This window comes from Centrocercus urophasianus, unplaced genomic scaffold, assembly GCF_019232065.1.
Source record: "Centrocercus urophasianus isolate 14NV4802_14NV808 unplaced genomic scaffold, USGS_Curo_1.0 seq_12, whole genome shotgun sequence".
NCBI lineage: Eukaryota > Metazoa > Chordata > Aves > Galliformes > Phasianidae > Centrocercus > Centrocercus urophasianus.
The window spans coordinates 51,746,253-51,768,480 of record NW_024884364.1 but is presented as its reverse complement, the minus strand read 5'-3'; the positions used below and the strand labels follow the sequence as shown (position 1 = coordinate 51,768,480).

The 22,228-nt window shown below is 34.6% G+C and overlaps 1 protein-coding gene across 1 annotated transcript in view; it reads right to left on the bottom strand.

The window, feature by feature from the left end:
• Positions 1–22,228, bottom strand: part of PRKX (protein kinase X-linked) — a 55,203-nt gene that overhangs the window by 6,799 nt on the left and 26,176 nt on the right. The window contains exons 2-7 of the mRNA XM_042810656.1: positions 19,772–19,940; positions 15,461–15,724; positions 10,187–10,306; positions 5,130–5,225; positions 1,528–1,585; positions 639–716 (exon numbers count right to left, since the gene is read on the bottom strand). Of these exons, the coding sequence (XP_042666590.1) occupies positions 639–716; positions 1,528–1,585; positions 5,130–5,225; positions 10,187–10,306; positions 15,461–15,724; positions 19,772–19,940 (785 nt within the window). The remainder of the gene's footprint in view (positions 1–638; positions 717–1,527; positions 1,586–5,129; positions 5,226–10,186; positions 10,307–15,460; positions 15,725–19,771; positions 19,941–22,228) is intronic.

The following is a 22,228-nucleotide window of genomic DNA, read 5'->3' as shown; positions in this document are numbered from 1 at the left end:
TTAGAACTTTCAGGAAAAAAAGAAGGGTTTACTTCCAAAGTGCTTTAAAAAGCATTTTACAGTGTTGATAGCTTTTGCAAACATCTGCCCTCACTCACATAATACTACAATTCAGTGCTGTTAAAACTTATGTTAGAATTACATTCATAAATCCTTCTTTCTCACCTCTCCTCTTTTTCCTACTCCCATATGCTTTACATTTTATTAAAGCATTTACCTGAGTTGAACTTGGCAGAAAAAAATTAAAGCCCAGAGCAAATATTCCCACAAATACAAGACACAAAGGTAACCCCACACCAACACTCTTTCAATCCTACAACAGTAGTTACTTACAAAGACCTATAAATGAAAACTGAAGCTTATTGTATGTAATGCTAATCACCAGACTCCAGCAAAACAAAGCAGGTTTTTTAAAATTGACTATTTGTGTGTGTATCGCACATAATATGTCAATAGACATTCAAGTAAATTAAATTTGCAGAGGAAAAGGGAAAGTATAATTATTCATGGATACAAATACTAAGATACTCATACACACATGAAGACATACACACACAACAAAAAAGTTTCAACAGAACAGTTCAAATGAACAGTAACTTCTCACTGACATATCCTATACAGTATTTTTCAGAAGGCACCTTTAGTCTCCTTTGAGGTACAGCATCCCAGTCTATAGACCTGAACCATCGATGTCTCTTCACATCATCTGCTCCATTCTTTAAAAAACAAAGAAAAACAAAACATTTAATAAAGGGATATGAATGCCAAGACATGTATTTCACCATAAGAACTATGCCATAAAAAAACCCTAGTGGTTTATTGAACCTTATATCATTTTTTCAGGAGATAATCAATAAGAGATTCTACAGGATAAATTTATAGGTGTTATTTCCCTAGCAGATCCTGAGTTCCAGCAGTAAGTCCAATTTATTAATTTATTTTTAGCATTCCTCTTACGCAAGATAGATGAAAATTAAACTTAAAATATCCTCAATGCCATTCACTGCAGTTTTGTTTAATTCAGTTTACTCCAGAGCTTTAAAGAATGACTCTTATTCAGATCTGCTTTCTAATTCTCACACTAATAAAAAAAATTAACTGTGGGGTGGTGGAGTGTAAATTAGAAGACAGTACTAGGAAATACCTTTATCAAATGTTACAGACATTTCATACTGACAGCAGGAAGTCCTGAGTACTGTCATAAGAATATTTATATATGTAAAACCATTTATTTTTTCATTTCAGTGTTTTGTAGTGATTACTTTCTCTTGGTTGGCTTGATTTCAGTTAAGTACATAAGGAAAAAAATTTTTTTTTTTTTTTTTTTTTACTTTTAAGAAGAGGCAGATAACAATATGAGTATGACTTTCACAAACACAGAGTTAAACTTTTTGTTTAGAACTGTACAACAGAAGTCACATTTGGAAACGTAATTCAAACTCATGCTTATAAAACTAAAAACTATTCTCAAGTCTTTTCTGTAGAATTCTTTCACCTTGTGCATTACATCTAACATTTTATACTGACCTTCATATTTCCTAATCGCCTTGTCCTGTCAACCACAAGTAGCTTCTTAATAAGGTCTCTGCAATAAAGAATATGTGTTCTCTGTTCAACAGAAGCAATATATGTTTGACTTCCATACAAATGCTGTAGAATAAGAACTTACATCACTTTGGCTAGTTAACACTGTGTACAATTTATCCATTCATTTATTTTGCATTTCAAAAGAGTTAAGAGTCATTTTTTTTCTCTTCTTTCCTTCTCCCCAAGTAGAACTATCTTTTTATGCATTATTGTACTTTCCTGGGCTTTCTGAGTATCAAAATTGATCTCAAATCTATTTGGCAGAACACAACCCTAGTTTATACATAAAATACAGATGAAGTCACACCCTCAGTTTCATACATTCAAATTTAAATCCTGTGACAGCTAAGTATTCAGGGAAACCATGGAAGAACTACTCATCTTTATAAAACTAGTAAGATCTGCAAGCTCTTTCATTTCAGCGAAAATGAAAACTTTCCTCTGTGATTCTACATCACTGAGCAACTCTACATAAAGCTACATCAACCTTTTAAAAGACGAAAATACATTCAGAGACACAAAGAATTTGTGTTTTAAGAGCAAAGTGCTTTCTAAGTGCCAAACAGCATAAAACTAAGTGAGCATAATTTAATGAGTTCAATCAATTACTTACAAGTTGGGAGAAAATCTATCTTCATATATTTGAAGCAGTTAATTTGTATCTCAATTATTACTGTACCATTCTTCTTTCACAAACTTCCAATGAAAGGTAAGAACAATTGAACCACCTCTCTTGTTTCTACAGTCTCAACAGACTTGAAGGTTCCAATATTGCATGAAATGCTAAAGATCTACAGAATATGGCCAATTTAGACTTATTAACCTTGCAGAAGGTTAAGCAAGCTGATTTACAGGAAAAAAAAAAAAAGGCAAACATAGCATACCTGTCTCTTTCTACCCTTGGTTCAAACACCTACTATTCCAAAACAAAAACAATATTGTGTCATGTATCCTAGGAATCACAAAAGTGTACACACAAAGAATACATGAACTCACAAGTGAATGTGCTGGACTGTTTCAAAAGCTGTTGTATTTGGCAGGATACAGTTCAAAAACTAAACTGGAAAAATATTCAATTGCCAGATAAAAGGAAAATAAAGAAGGCAGAAATCATTTTTTTAAACTCTCATGATAGTTTCAGTCATTGTTTGGATTATATTAAATAAAGCAATTGATTCTTTTTACAGTGACCTTCAGTGAAATGCTTCCTTCCAGTTCTTCACAGAGAAGGCTACATAAGTGGCTATAAACAATCTTTTCAGCTGAGTAGAACTGAAAAGAAATCCAGAAAACCAAAATAAGAGACATAGGATATACAGCCAAAGTGAAATCACGGAGTTTGCTCTTCCAGTATAACTAGAAAACATTCAAAAGATCATTATTTGTTAGCTTCAAAAACTGATATTAGAAAAGCATAGCGAAACTCAGTGATGTGTATTGTCACAAAAAAATGAACAAATGCTGCATTCAGTAGAACAAATGCCTATTAATTTGAATCAACTGACAGTTGAGTGCTTCTTTACTTTGTAGTTTCTCAAGAAAAGTTTAGAAATCATCACGTTAGAATCTGTTGATGTAGTGCTGTATGTACATGAAGAATGAGATTCTTCATGTTTCCAGAACTTTCTAGATTCCTGGAGCACTGATGTTTCATTTGGCATTTTCCAAAATTGTCTTTGCAAGAAAAGTTTACAAAAACAGAAGAACAGTTTTGCTGCCTAAGAGCAAAGACTTATAATTCAATTGTTACAAACACAGTATAACACCAATACTTTGATGGACATGTCAGATAGGACATGATACTCTTTCTTTCTGAGATACCAACTGCTAGGAAGAAGATAATGAAAGCAAAAGGGATATAAGTAAGAAAGCAGACTGTCTTACTAGAACAAAACAATCTTAGCAAGTGCTTTAAGAAAATGGTGCAAGGATGTGAGACTACCTATTCTTCATATTATGATTTAAAATAAGGGAAGTTGCTGCAACAAGACATAAATTACGCTAACAACTTGGTGCAGGAAAGCAGGTGAAATCAATGGATGAGATCACTCAAAACTAAAGTGTGAAAGGAAGAAAGTCCAAACCAGAATCCCACAAGGCCCCTTAAAGGCAGGAATGTAATGGGAATGAATTGCCAAGCACAAGCTGAAAGAACATCTGGATAACAAAAACTGGCAAAGAGGTGTATCAGCAAGTATGCTGATTAATGTATCCTGCAATTCATGTCTAGACTGAAGAGCAAAACCTGCATATACATGCTTAATAACATAACTAGGAAACTTACAGCATCAGGTGTCTTCTGGATAGTAGAGGTAAGTGCTTGCCAGTGACCATTAAATACAAGCACAAACTAACAACACCTCTACTTTCAAATGCTTTCAAGAGCTGCTAGATACTCTGTGCTAACTCAACCTACCCAAATACCCTAAATTTGAGCTATTCAGCTCTGGTCATGTTTTAATACTTTAATACACATAGTATGCACACTGGAAACGTACACTTTCTTTCCTAAAATAGACTGGATTAGGAAGACTGGAGGAGACTACCTAGTTAGAAACCACTTCAAGATAGTGAGGAAACACTCTTAAGAATAGATATGAATGAGAGACACTAATGAGCATAACTGGACATAGACAGATTTGATTCAGTGAACCTGATGATTCAGAGAAGGCTTAAAAATTTCTCCCCAGACTAGTAGCTTTGCAGGATAATTCATGAATGTTCAGATAAAGTTGGACAGATTTTGTTATATATGCCATACAGCGTTTTATCTATCAAACTAGTGTCGACATTAAGCAAATGCCATTTCTACAGGTCACTTCAAAATACCTCGAAAGATTAACCTGGGTATGTAAGAATAACTTCTTGCCCTCACTCATGCAATCATCTCTACATCTCTGTAAACCTATGTTTACAATTGCACTTTAGAAATTCTAAAATTTACTAGCAATTATTTCACTGACAGAACTTTCAATGAAGGAATTTTGGAATAGGAGAAAGAAGCATTTATCTGCTACCCACCTGTAACGATTGAAAAATATTATGAATAGAAAACAGACATGCATATTTAAGATTGCACACTGAACTGGGACTCCCCTGTTTGAAGAGCCATTTCACACTGGAACTTCAGAAGTATCAGAGTTCAAGTAGTTATGTCAAGAGTGATATAAGTGGTACTTACACAAAGGAACAGTACAGTGTCCTCCTAACTTTTATGCATGCTAAAGTATCTCCTCATAGTTTTCTTTTCTTCTTCTCCCACACCATGCTAGCACCAATAAGCTTTACACAACGCAGGAAGGCATTTAATATTCCAATATATGCAGAAAAGTATGAGAGGCAGATAGTATATAACAACTGTATCACCTACCTGAAGTCTATCACACATATAATTTTCCTTTGAGTGCAAAAGTAAAGGCAATCTAAAATATTTTCCAACTTAGTGTTTTAGAAAATTACAATAATCTATGAAGATACTTTCAGAAAGAATGCTCAGAAGGAAATACGAATATAAAAGACAAGGTTGGGAGTCACAGACTTACTTTACATATAAATCCAAATGCCGTGGGAAATCTATTTTGCCAGCAAGAATCTTCTGATATATGCCAAATGGATTGTCATCAAAAAATGGAGGAAACCTATTTTAACACAACAAATTTATAGAGGTTAGGGAAAAAAAAAAAAAAGAAAAAAAAAGAAAAGAGGAATCTTGCAAATATTATGATGTTATAGTAATCTCCCCAAAGTGATCAGATGGTTCTTTTTGGTAGGACATCATCAATCAACTACTAACTTGGTAAATAAATTATCAAGCCATATTGAGGCTGCCATTGCAAAAAAATTTGTCCTGTAACCACTGACTAGTTTCTATCCAAACTGTCAAAGGCCCTACATACAAACAAGATAGTCCAGTTCAGCTATTTACTGTACTTCTTTAGTTTAAGTACAGGCTTTGTGAGGCAAGGTCTGAAGGAGAAAAATTGTTCAGACTGTTCAGAACCCAAGTCTCTTAAAGTGTAGCTCTCTTTTCTGCATTGGGACAGATAAAGCATTGATTTAATCTCTCCAGGATGATGAGGAAATCAAGATACAATTAAAATTCTACACTTATTTTCTATAGAATTCTCCATAAAGTTGTGAGCTATCAGAGAGACTGCTTCCAGTCTGATATCCATGGTAAGATTTGAGAAAATTTTCTGATGTGCTTCCCTTACCAGTATATGACAGACCCAAATTACCGCAAGAGGCTTAGAGTGTAGGTACTTCCGTACAACAGGCAAATTCAGCTTTGACCAAGTGCCAAGAGGTTTTCATAGTCATCATTTTAAAAATTACCACAGGAAATATTTTAGGGGAATGGAATAACCATTCATTCACTAATCTGTCCCACCTTGACTTCTGTAACACAACACTGCTCTTATGCTTCTACCTCAAATCATTTACAAAGTAGAAACTGGATATAATTAATACAGATGTTATTCAAAATCTCAAATACTGCTACAACAGTCTTAACACTTAAAATGTTTTCACATTTTCTTAACACTTTGTAATTACTTTCTAAAAGACTTAAACTACAGTAAGCAGATTGGTATGTAATACAGGATATTTTTCTCCTCCATCTCCAAATGTTCTATACACTGCTGAGGTGTTAAGAAGAATCAGGAACTTGTATGTGTTTCTATGTATCTGTGCATGTTAAGTTTGTTTTGTGTTTTCCTAATTTGAAAATTCTACATTACTATGTTATCTTTCAATTATTCTTTTAAATTATGTTTGGCTATATAAAAATTTAATGGCAGCATTGCTTAAAGTGTATGCTAACTGTATGCAATATGAGATTTGAGGTGAAAGCTTTTCTTGATCAAAAAACAAATGACTTGATACTACATGCAAATGGTCAATCTGCAACACATAGCATGGAATTTTAACACAACTGCACAAATACTGTGCTGGAAGCTCTAAATCAACAAAAAACCCCTTGAGCTTCAAACCGTCTTCACACCACAAAGCAAATATAAACAGCTGCCTTTTTTCCAACAACTGAAAAAAAGCTAAAAATTCTCTGTATATAGGACAACAGCTGCAAACCATTCCTTTTGCTAACTGATGCGTAACAATGGCATTGACAATGGTCTCAAAAATAACAGATCATTTTAACACTGAAGAAGAGGTGTTGTGAAATGTCAAGGGAAAAGCAAGTCTGACATAAGAAACTGTAGGCAGAAATCACTATCTACCTATAAATGATAGATCAAGTATGAAAGATCTGTTGTGATAGGACAAAAGAAAATGGCTTCAAACTAAAAGAGGGGAGATATAGACTGGATATAAGGAATAGGTCTTTTTATGATAAGGATAGTGAAGCAGTGGAACAGGTTGCCCAGAAAAGTGGCAGACACCACGATATTCAACGTCAGGCTGGACTAGGCTGTGAGCAGCCTCATCTAGCTGTGGTGTCCCTGTTCATTGCAGGAGAGTTGGAATAGGTGATTTTTAAAGATCAGTTCCAACTCAAATGATTGTATGATTCTGTCATGTAGTCACAAAACAACAGAAAAACAACAGAAAAGCCAAAACAACAGGAAAAAAACCTCATAGTTCTCATTAAATGAGAAAATTCAGTTAATTATATTTCTGATGACAATCACCTAACACGAGTAATATGTTAAATAACAAGTAAGTTTTCCTCTGTGGTAGACTGTAACAGAACACAATCACTCAACATACATAAATCTTTTAACTTCTATTTTCTTCTATTGCCACTTTATTTAGATTGCTCAGATTAACTTAAAAAAACTGACATCAATAATCTTGGTTTTCTGTGTTCTTTTTCCTTTCCATATTTTATTATCTCAAACCTAAACAGGACTTCGCCTTAAACCTAGAATGTGCAGAACCTGAATTCCATGGGCCACCAGGGACTGAGTTAGTGAAATAAGACACTGAAGAACAGGAAAGTGTGGTTTATTTTGTTTGTTTTTAGAGAGATCATTTCCTAACACATACATCTCCCTATTCTTTTCAATTGCTTTTGGGGTCCAGAGAGTAACTTCAGGAAATAACTACCAAATGTCACAAATCATTTACTTGCACATAGTAACTTAGCCTTGAAGTCAATTTTTGTTCACTTTCAAATAACTGTCCTGCTTCTTAACTCTTTGTTGAATTTTAAGGGGTTAAAAGACAAAACAAAACCTCTTATGACTATTTTTTGCATTAAAAGCCTTGATAGTAAGTATCAAGCCATATCTTGAGCTGATGAGGGAAAGTGCTTTAAAACATTGCTACTGCCAACAATAGTGAAAAGCTGATAAAATGCTAAAAGCATTTACTCTGTGTGGTAACATTTTGTTTTAAATAAAAGACGGACAACACAGTCTCTGCTCCCCTGAACCCCCTGACCACAAACCTCAGAATTTTAGAACAACCAGACGTGGATTGAGACCCCAAACAAACACTAAAGAAATGAAGCATGTGTACATTGTTATGGAGAGCATTTAAACACAAATATTTTTACTAAATCAGAAATACTGTAGTAAAAGACAGACTGTTACAAAACCACTTGCCGACAGCAGCTGCTTTGTCAACCAGCCAATGCAAGATCTCAGTTGTCTTTTAGGAAACACATCATTTATCTCTATTAGTTAAGAGTCTCAATAGCTGAAATATTCCTATTAAGCTTGAGGGAACCGAAACCTCATCACACAATGTCAGGTCACAGAAAATCCTACAGCTAGAAATGACTGCAGCTGCACCCATTATGTTAAATATATACCCATTATATTTCAGCAGAACATGCAACAGTCATAGTTCAATGTTCTCGAGTCTTGAGATCTCACTGACTCCACAGAAGAGATCGTGCTTGAATATCACCTGCATTCACTACATTAACTTAGGAAACCATTTCCGCTACTATGCTACCTGAGTTATGAAAAAAGGGAAAACTGCCAGATTTGCACTTCAGGGGTCCCCCACCAAATCCCGTGGAAGGAAGTTAAATCACTCAAATGACCACCGGGAGATGGTAACATCTGAGCTAATGTTATTGCCCCAAACACTTTTATTCTCATGCTGTCTAAGACAGAATAACAGCAAAAGGACTGTTGGGAAAGGACTGTCTTGTTCCTTTCATTCATCCCTCTGAGAAGTAAGAAGAGAATCCCACCCATACAGGTAGCTATGGAAGGAAGGTGAAGCCTGATACAGATTAGCCTATATCAAATACTTTTTGTGAGATGAGTCAGCCAACCTTGCCTGTGTCAGTAGGAAACTCCTAGTACATCTCTATGCTTTTTCTGCCTTGAGCTCCACAGCAAATGCATATTCAGATCTTCAGGACTTTAAGAAACCAAGCAGTGGGCTGCAGCATTGTCCTCAGACACAATGTGGATAGCACTGGGTGGGCTCATTCACATCAAACATTCACTGTATACTGAAGCTCTCAAGCAATGAGCCACTGACAGTCTGCTCATGCAATCAATTTTTTTGTTCAAGCACCACAGCCCTGAGCTAATGGCACGTCACAGAAAAGGAAGATCAAATCCAGGGAAGGAAGTTTTTGTTTTCACTTTTCTCTATGGGGCTGAAGATTCAGAACGAAAGGCCATAATGACAACCTGATGCATGCTCAGCCTGTGAGAAGGCATTGAGCGCACTGGGACTGATATTCTAAGTTGGTCTAATAAACACTTATTGAAATACACAGTTTCCTTGTAAGCTACGAAAACATAGCTTTTATCTGTACTTACTCTATGGCAGCAACAATGACAAACCTGATTTTAAACATTTTTTAAAAGTGAGGAGAAGCAAATGGATGCCTTGTTTGTACACATGCACAAATTCACTTTCTCTCTAGCCCTGTTATTTATTTTACTGAAAATACAAATATCTGTTTTTTAAATCAGAGCAGAGTCAGGCAATTACTTTTATCCGCCTAATGCTTAGAGTAAGAAGCAGTTATTTATATTAATGCTGAGAAAAATCTCATTTCAATTTTTATCTTCTGTGAAAAAAGAAATTTCAAGAAATTTCAAGACACCGGAAATAACATTTGAGAAAATGGATTATCAAATAGACTGTTTAACCTTTTCCCTATTTGCTTTGGTTTAAAGAAAACCAAACTGCACTGACACGTCTTCCTGTTTTCCATCTATCTATTAACAGACTTAAGTTCTCACTGCAATTGTTATTTTGCTATGCTAGAAACTGGTTACAGAAGTTTCAGAGAAAAACAGTATTCACTGCCTCCATCTTTTTATGGTTTTGCATATAAAAATGCCAACTTTAACAGAACTCTTGTCCAGAAGAGATTAGGAAAAAAACAGCTACTAAACAAAAGTACTTGAGATACTAAAAGGAATTACTAAAAAGGGTAATTTCCTCTCCCACAAATACCCTGCCAGTAATGGTAGTTTTCTGTTTGTTTGTTTTTAATACAGCACCATAATTTTTGTCTTCAAAGACAAAAAATTGAAAATTGGTATATTAATAACAAACTTAACCCAAATCTGATCTTCAGAGTATCACAAACAGAACTAGTAAAGAATCATAACCTTATCTTTGACACAGTATTACTGTGATATATTAATCTATCACTTACCCAGACAACATCTCAAATATAAGAATTCCCAGGGCCCACCAATCCACAGCTCTCCCATGACCTTTGCTTTGTATGACTTCTGGTGCAAGGTATTCAGGAGTGCCACAAAGCGTCCATGTTCTGGGAGGAAAACAGAAAACATAAAATACAATAATAAAATTAGGCTGAATTGGAACTAAAATTACAATTAAAAAAAAACAACCAAACAAACAGGAAACATTCAAGATGTGTCTGCATTACTTATTACATATAGGAATAAAAGAAAAGGAAGACCTCTACAGATCTCAGAAGACTGCTGTATCATGATCCTGTTCACCTGACATATAAATAAAAATATGGAAATTAAGAAACTGCTTGGCTGCAAGAGACACCAGTAAACTCAGCCTTCTGGCTGCTAGCATGGTACAATACCCATTAGGCTACATGTTGTTTTGAGATCATTAACAGCAGTTTTCACCCTGTAAGCTGCAGACATTTGACAGGCCCAGCAGCAGCAACAGCAATGTGAAAGATAACTCATATTCCAGATGGCCATGCAGATTTTAACGAGTGTGGCATGCAGACTGTTGTTCATCACTGGCAAAAATGCATAGCTAATGGTGGTAACTATGATGAAATCTGTTGTTTTGTAGCTGAGAACTTGTTCTATCAAATAGTGCTACTGTGCTCTTTGCATTTATTGTAATTTCCATGAAAAGAAATAGAAAGCATTACTTTCAGAGCAAGCTATGCAGGAACTTTTATTTGTACAAATATTTGTGCAGAATTTGCCTGGCTTCACATAACAACTTATTTTTAAACACAGTCTATAGAAAGAAGATCTGATAATGCAATATGATTTTTCTCCAAGGAAAAGTGGTAATGAACACATTAATATGAATAGCAATCACCTTTAAAAAGCCATATATACATCTTTCAACTTCCCTATTTTCTTTTCCTTCCATTTTTCTACTTAATTTAAACTACCTTCTTCACAACCAGAAGGAAATGTTCAAAATTTATATTACGGCATCTCAATCTATCAGCATTTTTGGTTTACCTTTTGTTTAGGAGGTTAAATAAAATGCTTTTCTAAGATTGCAGAACTACTTTAATCAGAGCTTTAAAAAAATATTGTTATTCCTAAAATATTAGGAATTAGGATTAGACAAGCTGTATAACCAGTCATAATTTTCAAAAATCCAAGATGCAAGGAGTTGAATTTCTTAAGGCCTAATTTTAAAACAGCAAATGCAAATAACTCCACAGCTAAGCTGAGCATGTTACTGGTATACTGTACATACTATTGAAGCCATGTTCATTGGTGTAAGAATAAATCTTCAATTTTTAACGACAAATGGATGGCATAATTTAAATTGATGGAAAATATAAACTGACTTTCTAAATCAACAGCATTCAAGAAAATTCCTGCATACAGCACTATTTACGCACTGCTGCCACCTAGCAGTTGCCAAGATAATGCCTATCTATCATTAAAAGAAAAGATTATGACCCACTCTCCTCCTAAAATTTAAGACATTGTATTACAATCCAGTATATAAACTTTTATTTATGTTTATTTAGCCCATCCTGCAAGTAAACAGCTACCAGTAATTGGTGTTTTCACAAGTTGTGTATTTGTACCACATGATCATGACTTACGTACTCTCATTGGTCAAGCAACAAACCACTTTGTATTTTGGAAAATGTATAAAGTATTATTTTGATTATTATGCAGGCTGCTTTGAAAGTAAAGCCTCCTATTTACTTTTATGAGAACTACAACCGAAACAAAAAGTACAATAACACTATTTGACAGAGCAAATTATCAGCTACAGAACACTACTTTTCAACAAAGTCACAACCATTTTCTCTGCATTTTTGCCAGTGATGAACAAGAGCTTGCATGTTGTGCTCATATAAGTCTGCATCAGTGGAGGTGACCCACTACTGCTGGTGACACTGCTGGAATGCACCACCCGCTGCCTCTCTGTCCTTTCATTCACTGTTTGGTCCCCATTGACATTCAGCAAAAGCAGAAGAACAGGAATGGGTGCTATTTTTTATTCTGCACGGAAGAATTCTGTTCCACATCTTTACTTCATCTACACCTCCATGTCAGCTGCCATTTCGACAGACTATCCTCTACTGCCATCTGTCACGTGGCAATGAAATGTAACAGAATGTTAGTGGGAAAGATCAACTTCTGGTACCATACCAACATCCACTTCTGACATTGTGGGTCAACATAATAAAACAGGAGGCATTACTTTCAGAGCAGCACTTGTATTTCATCTGAGCCTCTAGATGCCATTTTCTTGGACAAAAATTATAGAGTATAAAAAAAGAATGGTCCAGATCCTTCCAATTGCTTCAAAATTTTCACTGCTAAGGGTTTTCAGGGTAAGAGCTAATAAGCAGGTAATCAATAATTGATAATATTGAACGTGTAATTTTAAAATCAGGAAATCAAACTAAATATACTCTCATAACAAAGATAAGCTATCAAATAGCATCTGTCAGACTTGTTAACAGTCTCATTTGAAGAAGCTGGTTACTATGTTGTATTGTTCTACATTATTTAGCCTCCATCTCTGTTGTCCCTGCAAATCTTCTCACGCAGGATCCAGAGATAAGTAACATCCTTTTTCGTGTTGCCTTCTGGAAGTTTCTCCATAATTAAATTCAATGGAGATGGCTTTGTTTCCAGCCCTCAAACGTTTGTTTTGCAGGATATTCTTGCTTCTACAGTGACGCACAAGACAATTATGTAAGAACAAGACTTGCTGCATCTTGCCTTTGTTTTCTCTGTTCAAGTCCACTATGAAGAACTGCTGTGAGGCAGAACCACTTTAAGGAAGAGTGAAGAAGTGTAGCAAAATGCTTTAAACTTAACCACTTACGTTATTACTTTTTTTTTCTTTTCTTTGGGGGGGGGATTTACGCTGAGGAATACAAAATTAACAGTAAACAACATTCCATTAAAAACAAACCTATTTTTTTCTTGAAAATTTCAGAAAACTAAGTAAAACGTGCATAAAAATGCAAGTCTGTGAACTTTACTTTTGTACATTCCTCTAAAATATCACATAAAAAATTGTGAGAACAATCAGAAATATGTTTACTTGATGTATTTATTCCTGAGTAGTGGTATGCCCTTTCATAAAAAGAAATGTCTATAATCACAACAACTATAAAGCTCAAAGCAAATCTTTCCTATACCCTAACAATAACAGTGATTTATTCTGCCCTACAGTTGTTTTTCTTTTTTTTTAAACTGTAGATAGAAAACTTTATTTCTTTGTGCACCATAATGGGAAGAGAGAAGTGTGTGTCTAGAAAACCTCAAATTAAGTACTACAGAATCATTTATGTGAAGTAATGTACATCAAGAACATGTAACTATTCAGGCTTCGTGCAGACAACAATTTATGTTATAATTTATTTCACAAATCATGTCTTCCATCCTTTAGGAACATCTTCACTTATTTAAAAAAAACAAAAATTCTCTTCATTTTCATGATAATATACACATATATAGACTCACAAGGTTCACATGCAGAGATGTTGTATTGATCTAGACGTTTACTATACACAATAGTCTATAAAACAAAAATAGTCTATAAAACAAAATAACCATAATCAACTGGAGTGTGTAAGTGGATAGCTGGGGTGTGTTTTTTGTTGTTCTTTCTTTTGTTTTTAACAATATGTATTCAATATGTATTTTTACAGTGACAAAACCAATACTGTGCAAATGATTTTGTGGGAGGAATAGCATTTAGTTACAAAAAAAAAAAAAAGACTGCATGAAAAAGTCCTCACTCCATCCAAATGTGCTCTGTATTTTCTATTAGCTGTCATACATTTACATGCACAGTAATACTTCTTAAAATGTATTGGAACAAATTGACTCTTATAGATTCATCTTTCAGTTTGAAAGATAAACTTTCATTTGAACTATCATGTGATACGACCGGTTACTCCTGACCTATCTTCAATCCACAGAAATCCAAATTAGGAATAACCACTAAGTGGCAGCATCTACATCTAAAAAGGAGGGAATAAAAATTAGTACAAAGATGTCTTACTAAGAGAGGCTCCAACTTACATCAGAATTTGTTTTTTTTAATGTCAATCTGTATAAATCTGTTAGCTCACTAGGAACTGAATTCAAGCAAATGTGCAGGTACTAAAACATTATGGATTTAAAAAAGAACTTTTAATTCCAAGGGTGAACAGGTGTATTTATTTCTGCCTAGCATTCTACTGTGCTGAGAAAACACAGCACCGGAAGCCTGCAGCACACAGGAAGCAACCTTTATGACCACTGTAACATGATTTAATCTGTCCCATCTGATTTTTATGCCCTAAGAGATACGTTAAAAGTAGCTCTCACAGTTCCTTTATTTCAAAACATTCCTTTAGACTTCCCCCACATGCTGTGGAAAAGCTCCCCCACACGAACTGTAGGAAAAGGAGCTAATAGGTGAGTGAGAAGATGATTAACTACTTAACTCAACTAGAATCATCCATTTATCTCATCTAGAACAACTGGATAGGGTCTCTAAAGAGACAGCACTAGGTATGACATCAAACCTTACAAAGGCAAATTTTCTAACTTGACAGCTATTTATTTTTCCCTTATGTTCAATCTAATAACACTTTTTTCTCACTTTTTTTTTTTTTTTTAAACACGCGTAATTCTGGAAGAGTAGCTTGAACAGAGAGAACAGAGAAATAATAGAGAAAACCATGCGTTGCCAAAATGTTTACATTATGCTAGTAAAAGGGATTACAATACTGTAGAAATCAGTTAAATAAATTATTTTTGCTGAACCTGGCCCCTACATATTAGTTTCATTTTAACAACAAGGTTATGAAAACAGTGTCCAGCTTAAAAATACTACTACATCTCCAAAATGTCTTTAAAAAGAAATCCGAAGGAAATAGCAGTTACAAAGCATTTAGTAATTTAACTTGTCTAGAAGACTGTATCCTATTCAACGTATCAACACAGAGATCAAACATTCTCTCATCATTTTACATTACTGAAGTTTCTTTCTACAAAAGGACTAATGAAAACCCAAATACACAAATGTACGCATATAAAAATATTTTCCTACAGCTGCTCACCTGTGATACTGCTCCTAATTAAGCTTAAGGTGTTGCAGTGATTTCAAGAAAGCCCACTTTCTTTTTATTATGTGACTTGACATTTGTGAAATGCTTAGCTCTGAAATCAAACTTTTCCAACTCTAATTTTTGTATGTTAAATAGTAAAAGTGTACTTACCTATCCACCAATTTTTTAGCAAAACCAAAATCAGTAAGCTTGATATGTCCTTCTTTGTCTAGTAATATATTTTCAGGCTTTAAGTCTCTGTAAACTATTTCTTTGGAGTGCAGGTATTCTATTGCACAAATAATTTCTGTTGAATAAAACAGTCCTGTGCTGTTGTTGAAACGCCCCATGTTGCGCAGGTAACTAAAAAGTTCTCCTCCTGGTACATATTCCATCAACATGTATAAAAAACGTTCATCGTGGTAGGTCCAGAATCTGTAATAAAAACATTATTTTACTGAATAAACAAATTATCTCAGTAATTTGCTTCAGAATTAAGTTTCTGTAAACTGAATTCTTTTGCCCCAAGTATGCAGATAATATACAAGGGTTGCTCTGAAAGTAATGCCTTCTGTTTTAACATGTTGGCCCATGACATCAGAGGCGGCTGTTGGTAGTATGGAAGTAGAGGCTGAACCTTTCCACCAGTATCCCATTAGAATTTGTTGTTGTGTGAACAACGGCAGCAGGGAGGCAGTCTGACAAAACAGTGTCTCACATGCAAGTGTAGATGAGCAAAGGTGTGGAACTGAATTCCTCCACGTGGAAAAAATGGCACCCATTGATGCTCTTTACAAATGCTTACGAAGACCAAACAGTGGATGTGAGTACAGTGAGGTGGTGCATTCCAGCAGTAGCAACAGTGGGTCACTTTTGCTTGTACAGACTTTCATGAGCATGGCACGCAGGCTTTTGCTCACCACTGGTAAAAATGCACAGCTAATGGTAGCAACAATGTTGAAAAGTACTGTTCTGTAGCTGAGAATTTGCTCTATTAAGTAGTGTTACTGTGCTCTTTGTATCTGCTGTAGTTTCCATGGAAATATACAGGAGGCATTACTTGTAGATCAACCTACCTATTTATGGTTACTACTGTGCAACCAGTAAAACCCAAAGAATCTAGGACTATCTAACAGCTGTTTAAGCAGTAGACTTAACATGAAAAGTAATAACAGTTCAGAATGTGCAAAGCAAACACTTTAAACAGGAAACTGATAGATTCCTTTGCCTTTTACAAAACAAGTACCTGCTAAGCACCTAATAACTGATTTCATATACTGCTAGTCTACTAAGACCCAACAATTCTCACAGTTGTATTTTATTTAATCGAATACTGCCTAAGTAATGTGGGGGGAAGAGCATAAGCTGCTTTCGTAAATATATTTTTGTAAATATATTCACACAGAGGACACCAGACTGCTCTCCTTCCCTTTGCTTATTCCTTCCTATATAAAAACATAGAACCTCAACAGAAACGAAGTTAGTAAATAAGCATAAGATCACAATGCTTTCTCTTCTATCTCTAACAAAAATAATAGAAAAGTAAAAAATAACAGCATTCTTTCATTTCTGTGTCTCAGTATTAACCCTACTGAGAACCTTCTTTTGTTCAGATTGTTGTCTTTAAGAAATTTTATGAATTCTTTAAGAAATACTGTGATACATTCTCTCATTAAGTGCAATAAAGAACAGTCAAGGATGAAGAAAATAACTCCACATGGTTTGCAAATACTTTTACATAGAATACAGAATCTTCTGTCTCACATTCCTCTGAGCTAAGCTGTTTTTCTTCTACCCACATTAATGAAGTCATACACCACATATCCAAATGCAACATAATAATTTTTTTTTAAAAAAAACAGTATTTGATAATGCCTAGAAGAATATTTTACTATTTTTAAACAAACAAATATCCCTATTACAGTAACAGTAAAAAAAGAACACTGTATCTCCATGCACTCTGTTGGCAGAAGAATGAAAGTTATTTCAGCTTCTATTAACTCTCCCACAGTATCAAAAAATCCAAAAGATCAAGTATTTTTTGTTTTATTTGTTGGTTCCTAATCAAGCTAGTAAGTCTAGAAAGACAGATAAGCAAGAAAGGTAAGAAAGATAAACAGCAAACCAAGCTTCCAAACCAAAGAGTGACTTTTCCTCAATAAGATATTCTTTCTTGATACTGACAGGACAACCAAGAAAATAAGACTGCTGAGAGATTAGATTTATTAATTCTAGTTTTCTTGAAATGTCAAGATTCATGTTAAAATCACAATACTATATGAACTGCTGAACCCACTGAATTATGATAATTCACTCAAATGTATCAATAAAGATTGACTATGAGTCTCCAACGAACAGCTCTCCAAGAACATAAGCATTTCCCCCCCCCCCTCAAAAAATGCTTAAGAGTATAGTAGATAACTAACTTCTCTGTTTGCAAACTGATGAAGATCCTCTGTCTATGTTCTTTCTTAAAAGCAACAGGAAAAGGAAAAAAAAAAAAATCTTGAAGGTTTTATATATGAGAAGATACAGGAAGGATGATTGCCAGAAATAGATGATGTGCAGCAATACCTTTAAAAGTCTTCATCATAAAGTACTACAAAAAATAGAATTAAGCTGCACTGGCACATAATCCTTGATTTGTAGCCAGAGGGTAATACTACCTGTGCTTAAGTTAGTGACACTAAATGGGAACACAATAAATAGATGAAAATAATACTGTTGAAAGGATCTGAAACAGAACTATACAAAATATTATTCTTTTTTCTGATCAGTGCTAGTAAAAAAAATAATAATGGAAGAAATGTGTATCAAGAAAGAAAGTAGGAGGCTTGGAACAGCCCTTTGTCAAAAAGTTAGTGTTCGTTGTCCATAAATGCTTGCTTAACCTAAAGCACACAAATATAATATTTAAACACAACTTAAAATTTAACTAATTCATTTCAGATGGGTTGCTTTAAATCTCTTTTGCCAAGGGACACAGACAAAAAAAAAAAAAAGCAGCACAGTTCATGCAGCATTACACACAGCACGTCCACAGGAGAAAAAAAAAAAAAGGAAGAGAGCTGAAAGACATGACAAACTGCTGCCTTACACACAAGTGAACTTCTATTTGACTTGCATTCCTTTCTTGAAGCTTACAACCTTACATTTTGGAAACAGGACAGGAATGAAATCCAACAAAACTTGTCCATTTGCATTTCTGACCACTGCTTCTCTGGGGACATCAATCCTCATGATCCTGTCTGACTTTTCAGTCAAGTTTTCCTGTTCCCACACTTGTAAATCTGTGCTTCTAGACCTGTGCAGCATTTTTCCCTTTCTCTTTCTTAAACAGAATTTATACATGTACATAAGTCTACATGTAAAATCCCGTTCCTCCTGTTCTGCCCATACTTTAACCAGTTTAACCAGATGCATTGTCAGCCTCTCCAACTCGCTTTCCTACATGCATATCAAATACTACATACCCAAGAACTCACTTCACTGATATTAGCACATACGCAGCGTTTGTGAACACTGGCTAGAACTAATAGCATCACCGTGCTGGAAACAGCAATAGCTCACAAGGGAAAAAGACTCCTGCAGGGATTTTTTCCACACAACAAGAGTGTAATTAGCATGTTTTTGCACCTTCTCTCTTCGATGCCTTCTCAGCCTTGAAGGAAGCTGCACTCCCTCTGCTTAGAGATTAACTAAACCTAACGTTGTCTCACGTTAGTAGAAGAGGTTAAGGCAGATAAATGCAAAACAAATCTTGGTCAATGGCCCTGTACCCATTTTTGAGAAAATGTAAATGTAAATTAAGTGTACAATTACCCAGAAGTTTAGTTATCCAATGAAAAAAGACTGAATAGAGAAGCGTGCTCCTTTCTCTCATTAATAAAAGAGATCAATAAAATTATTAGACCTGAACTAAAAAAAAAAAAAAGTATTCTCTATTAACTACTTAATTTGTAGTAGTACTATAATTACACCTCAAATATGGGAATAACAAAACATATGAAGTGCTGCTGTGACCTCAACAATGAAAAAAGTTCAGAAATGTTTTCAAAAGATATAATGAAATCTAACTGTATTTTCATCAATATACTGACAGTAAATATATACATAGGAATTGTTTTTTTCACCATTCTAACATTACAGTTCTCAATTTGATAAGCTAAGGTTAACTTTTCTTCAATTATAATTTTTTCCTCCCTTAAGAAAATCTCTACTGTAATTTGAAAAAAAGAAACTACTACAGAGACAGCATAAAACTTCTAATGAATTATTGCTTAAATGTTTAAATTGTGATACTTACGTTTATATTCTTGATTCTTCCATACTACTTTAGTTTGAAGTCCTACTTTAGATCACTGAACAGAAATTAAACATTTGGTGTTTTGTTTTTGTTGCAGAGCTTGCAATAAGACACTAGAACACTTAGCTTTAAATGCATTAGTTTAAGTGCAAAGTGAGAAAATCAATACAACTTACAATCTGATCAAAAATGGATGATTGACCTCTTTCAAAACTGACTTTTCATTGTGCACGTGCTGCTCTTGCTTCAGTCGAATGACATCTGGAATGCTCATTACTTTCAGTGCAAAGTAATGTTTTCCCATTTTTTCCTTCACCAGGTGAACACGTCCAAATGTACCTGTGCCTGAAAAATCGAAGAAAGAAAACCATCAAATTTATGAAGGGAAAAAGAAAAAAGAAAAAAAAAAAAAAAGAAGCCAAAACAATTCGCTGGGTTTAAAAACATAGGCTCTCAATTTCTTTTTTTTATTTTTTCCTCCCCATCAATATTACATTATATTAAGTGTTCCCGCACATCATCTTTGGGGGGAGGGTAAGGGAAAAATTTGTCACATTTCAGTGATAATGTTTTAATGAAAATAACAATATTAGGATATTGTCACTCTTTGGATAAATATTAGAAGCATTCCTTGCCAAGAAGAGAACTGGTCCTGAGAAAGACTAAAGAAGATCTACAAAAAAAATTGATGTGTAATACAGAAAATTCAAATGTAACCAAAAGAAATGAAACATGCAAAACTGTTCTCAAGTACAGAAGAAAGGCAGGAAAACATTCTCTTAAATTTCAGACATCAATTTTAATTCAGATTGGAAGCAGAAGCTGATGTCAATTACATATATACATGATGTATTACATAAAGGGAAAAAATCACCACTAAGGAAGAACTGTAACAGGCTTAACATTTACTCAATAAAAATAACAATTTAACTTCCATAGCTTATTTATTAAAGCCCGATAGCTAAATTAGTGCTTAAAATGTAGGAACTCAAAACACAGAAGAATATACAAGATAGATAACAAAACAAACCATACAAAATATTAATCTACCAAGGCTTCAGTGACTGAAAACAGCTGTCAGCAAATATTCAGGCAAGGAGATTATTCCCTTATATATCTACAGAGCAGTGAAATGATTCAGTACACGATGGGAAAAAAAGCTTAAAAGTTGCTCACTTACAAATACCAATAAGATCTCCTTGCAGTGCCACAGTGCTGTATTGACTGTTTGTAGTAGAAGATTTCACACACTTTTTTTTTTTTTTTTAATGTGTATTCCCTTCTCAATTCCTTCTTAAAAATATAAAAGGCAAATAAAATCCAGTCAAAAACATACTATGTTTTTAATAGTGCACTATGTTTTTCTCATCAGGCAGAATAGCAATTATTAAAGTTCCCTTCAAATGCTTTGCACTCCAGATAATTATACAGAACTGAACTGAGTATTATTTCAGAGAAAGCAGAGTTAAAAGTATTATGTTTAGCCACACTCCTATTTGTGAGCAGTACAGCGTTACACATCTCAAGATGAACTCCCATTTCAGCTCTCTGGGTGGCTGTTTGCTCATTGTTTTATTTTCATTAAACAATGTCATGTAGGTTCCTCTAGAATGGTGCAGCACATTTTTAATCCTTTTCTCTGACAGAAGTACTTCCCACGAAATGAGACACACTTGGCATTCAAGTCAACTGTCCCCATTTATAAGGGCCACTCCTTTCTTCAGAAGTCCCTTCCAAAGTTGTCCGAATTTTGTACTTCTGTTCACAATTGCTGCCTCGCACACACAGTAGAAGGCAGCCCATGACCTGTTGCAGAGTTATGAGCTGGTACGTCAGCTGACTGCAGAGCAGGTTGATGATCACCCTCTCCTACAACAAAACTCCTTATGACATGTAGTGGGGTGAAGAGGATGAATATGTATGTGGAAAGGGGAAGGATGGAAGAAAAAAAAAAGTCTATATTACAGAAACAAGAAAAAAAGGGGGAAAAGGGAGAAAAAAAAAAAAAAAGAAAAAAAAAAAAAAAAAGAGCTTTTGTACATAGCAAATTCAGGAAACACTGTTTGTTTCGTTGTCCCCTTCCCCACCCTCCAATGTTTGTTTTCATCATATGTACTTCCTTAAAACATTTACATTTTATTTAACGCTTTTTTTCCCTTTTCGGTCACTTGTATTTTTGTTTAAGAGCACAGCGTTTACTAAAACCAGAACAAAATACACAAACGAGGAACTAACAACTTCAGCAATTCAGTTTTACAAAAGCATGCAATTCCACTACCAATATAGCTTTCAAAACCAGCTTTCAAGATAAAATTTCTCACTACGCAAATTCACCAAGGGTTACAGTCATCCAAAAGATAATAATCAAAGCTCCTTTAAAAAAACAAAAACAGAAAACAAACACCCAAAACAGAAAGAACTAACAAACACATATTCCCACCTGTCCTCAATTACAACTCCTTAACCACAAAAACTGTAAACAGGTCTCAGACAGTGCTTGCTGTTATATCAAAGTAAGATACCAGGTTACTCTGGAAAATTTATCATGCAATTAAATCCCTTAGCAATGCAGTCACATTGCATGACTGTAACTGTAAACAATCTCATTTTCATGTGGATGAGCCTATGCAGGA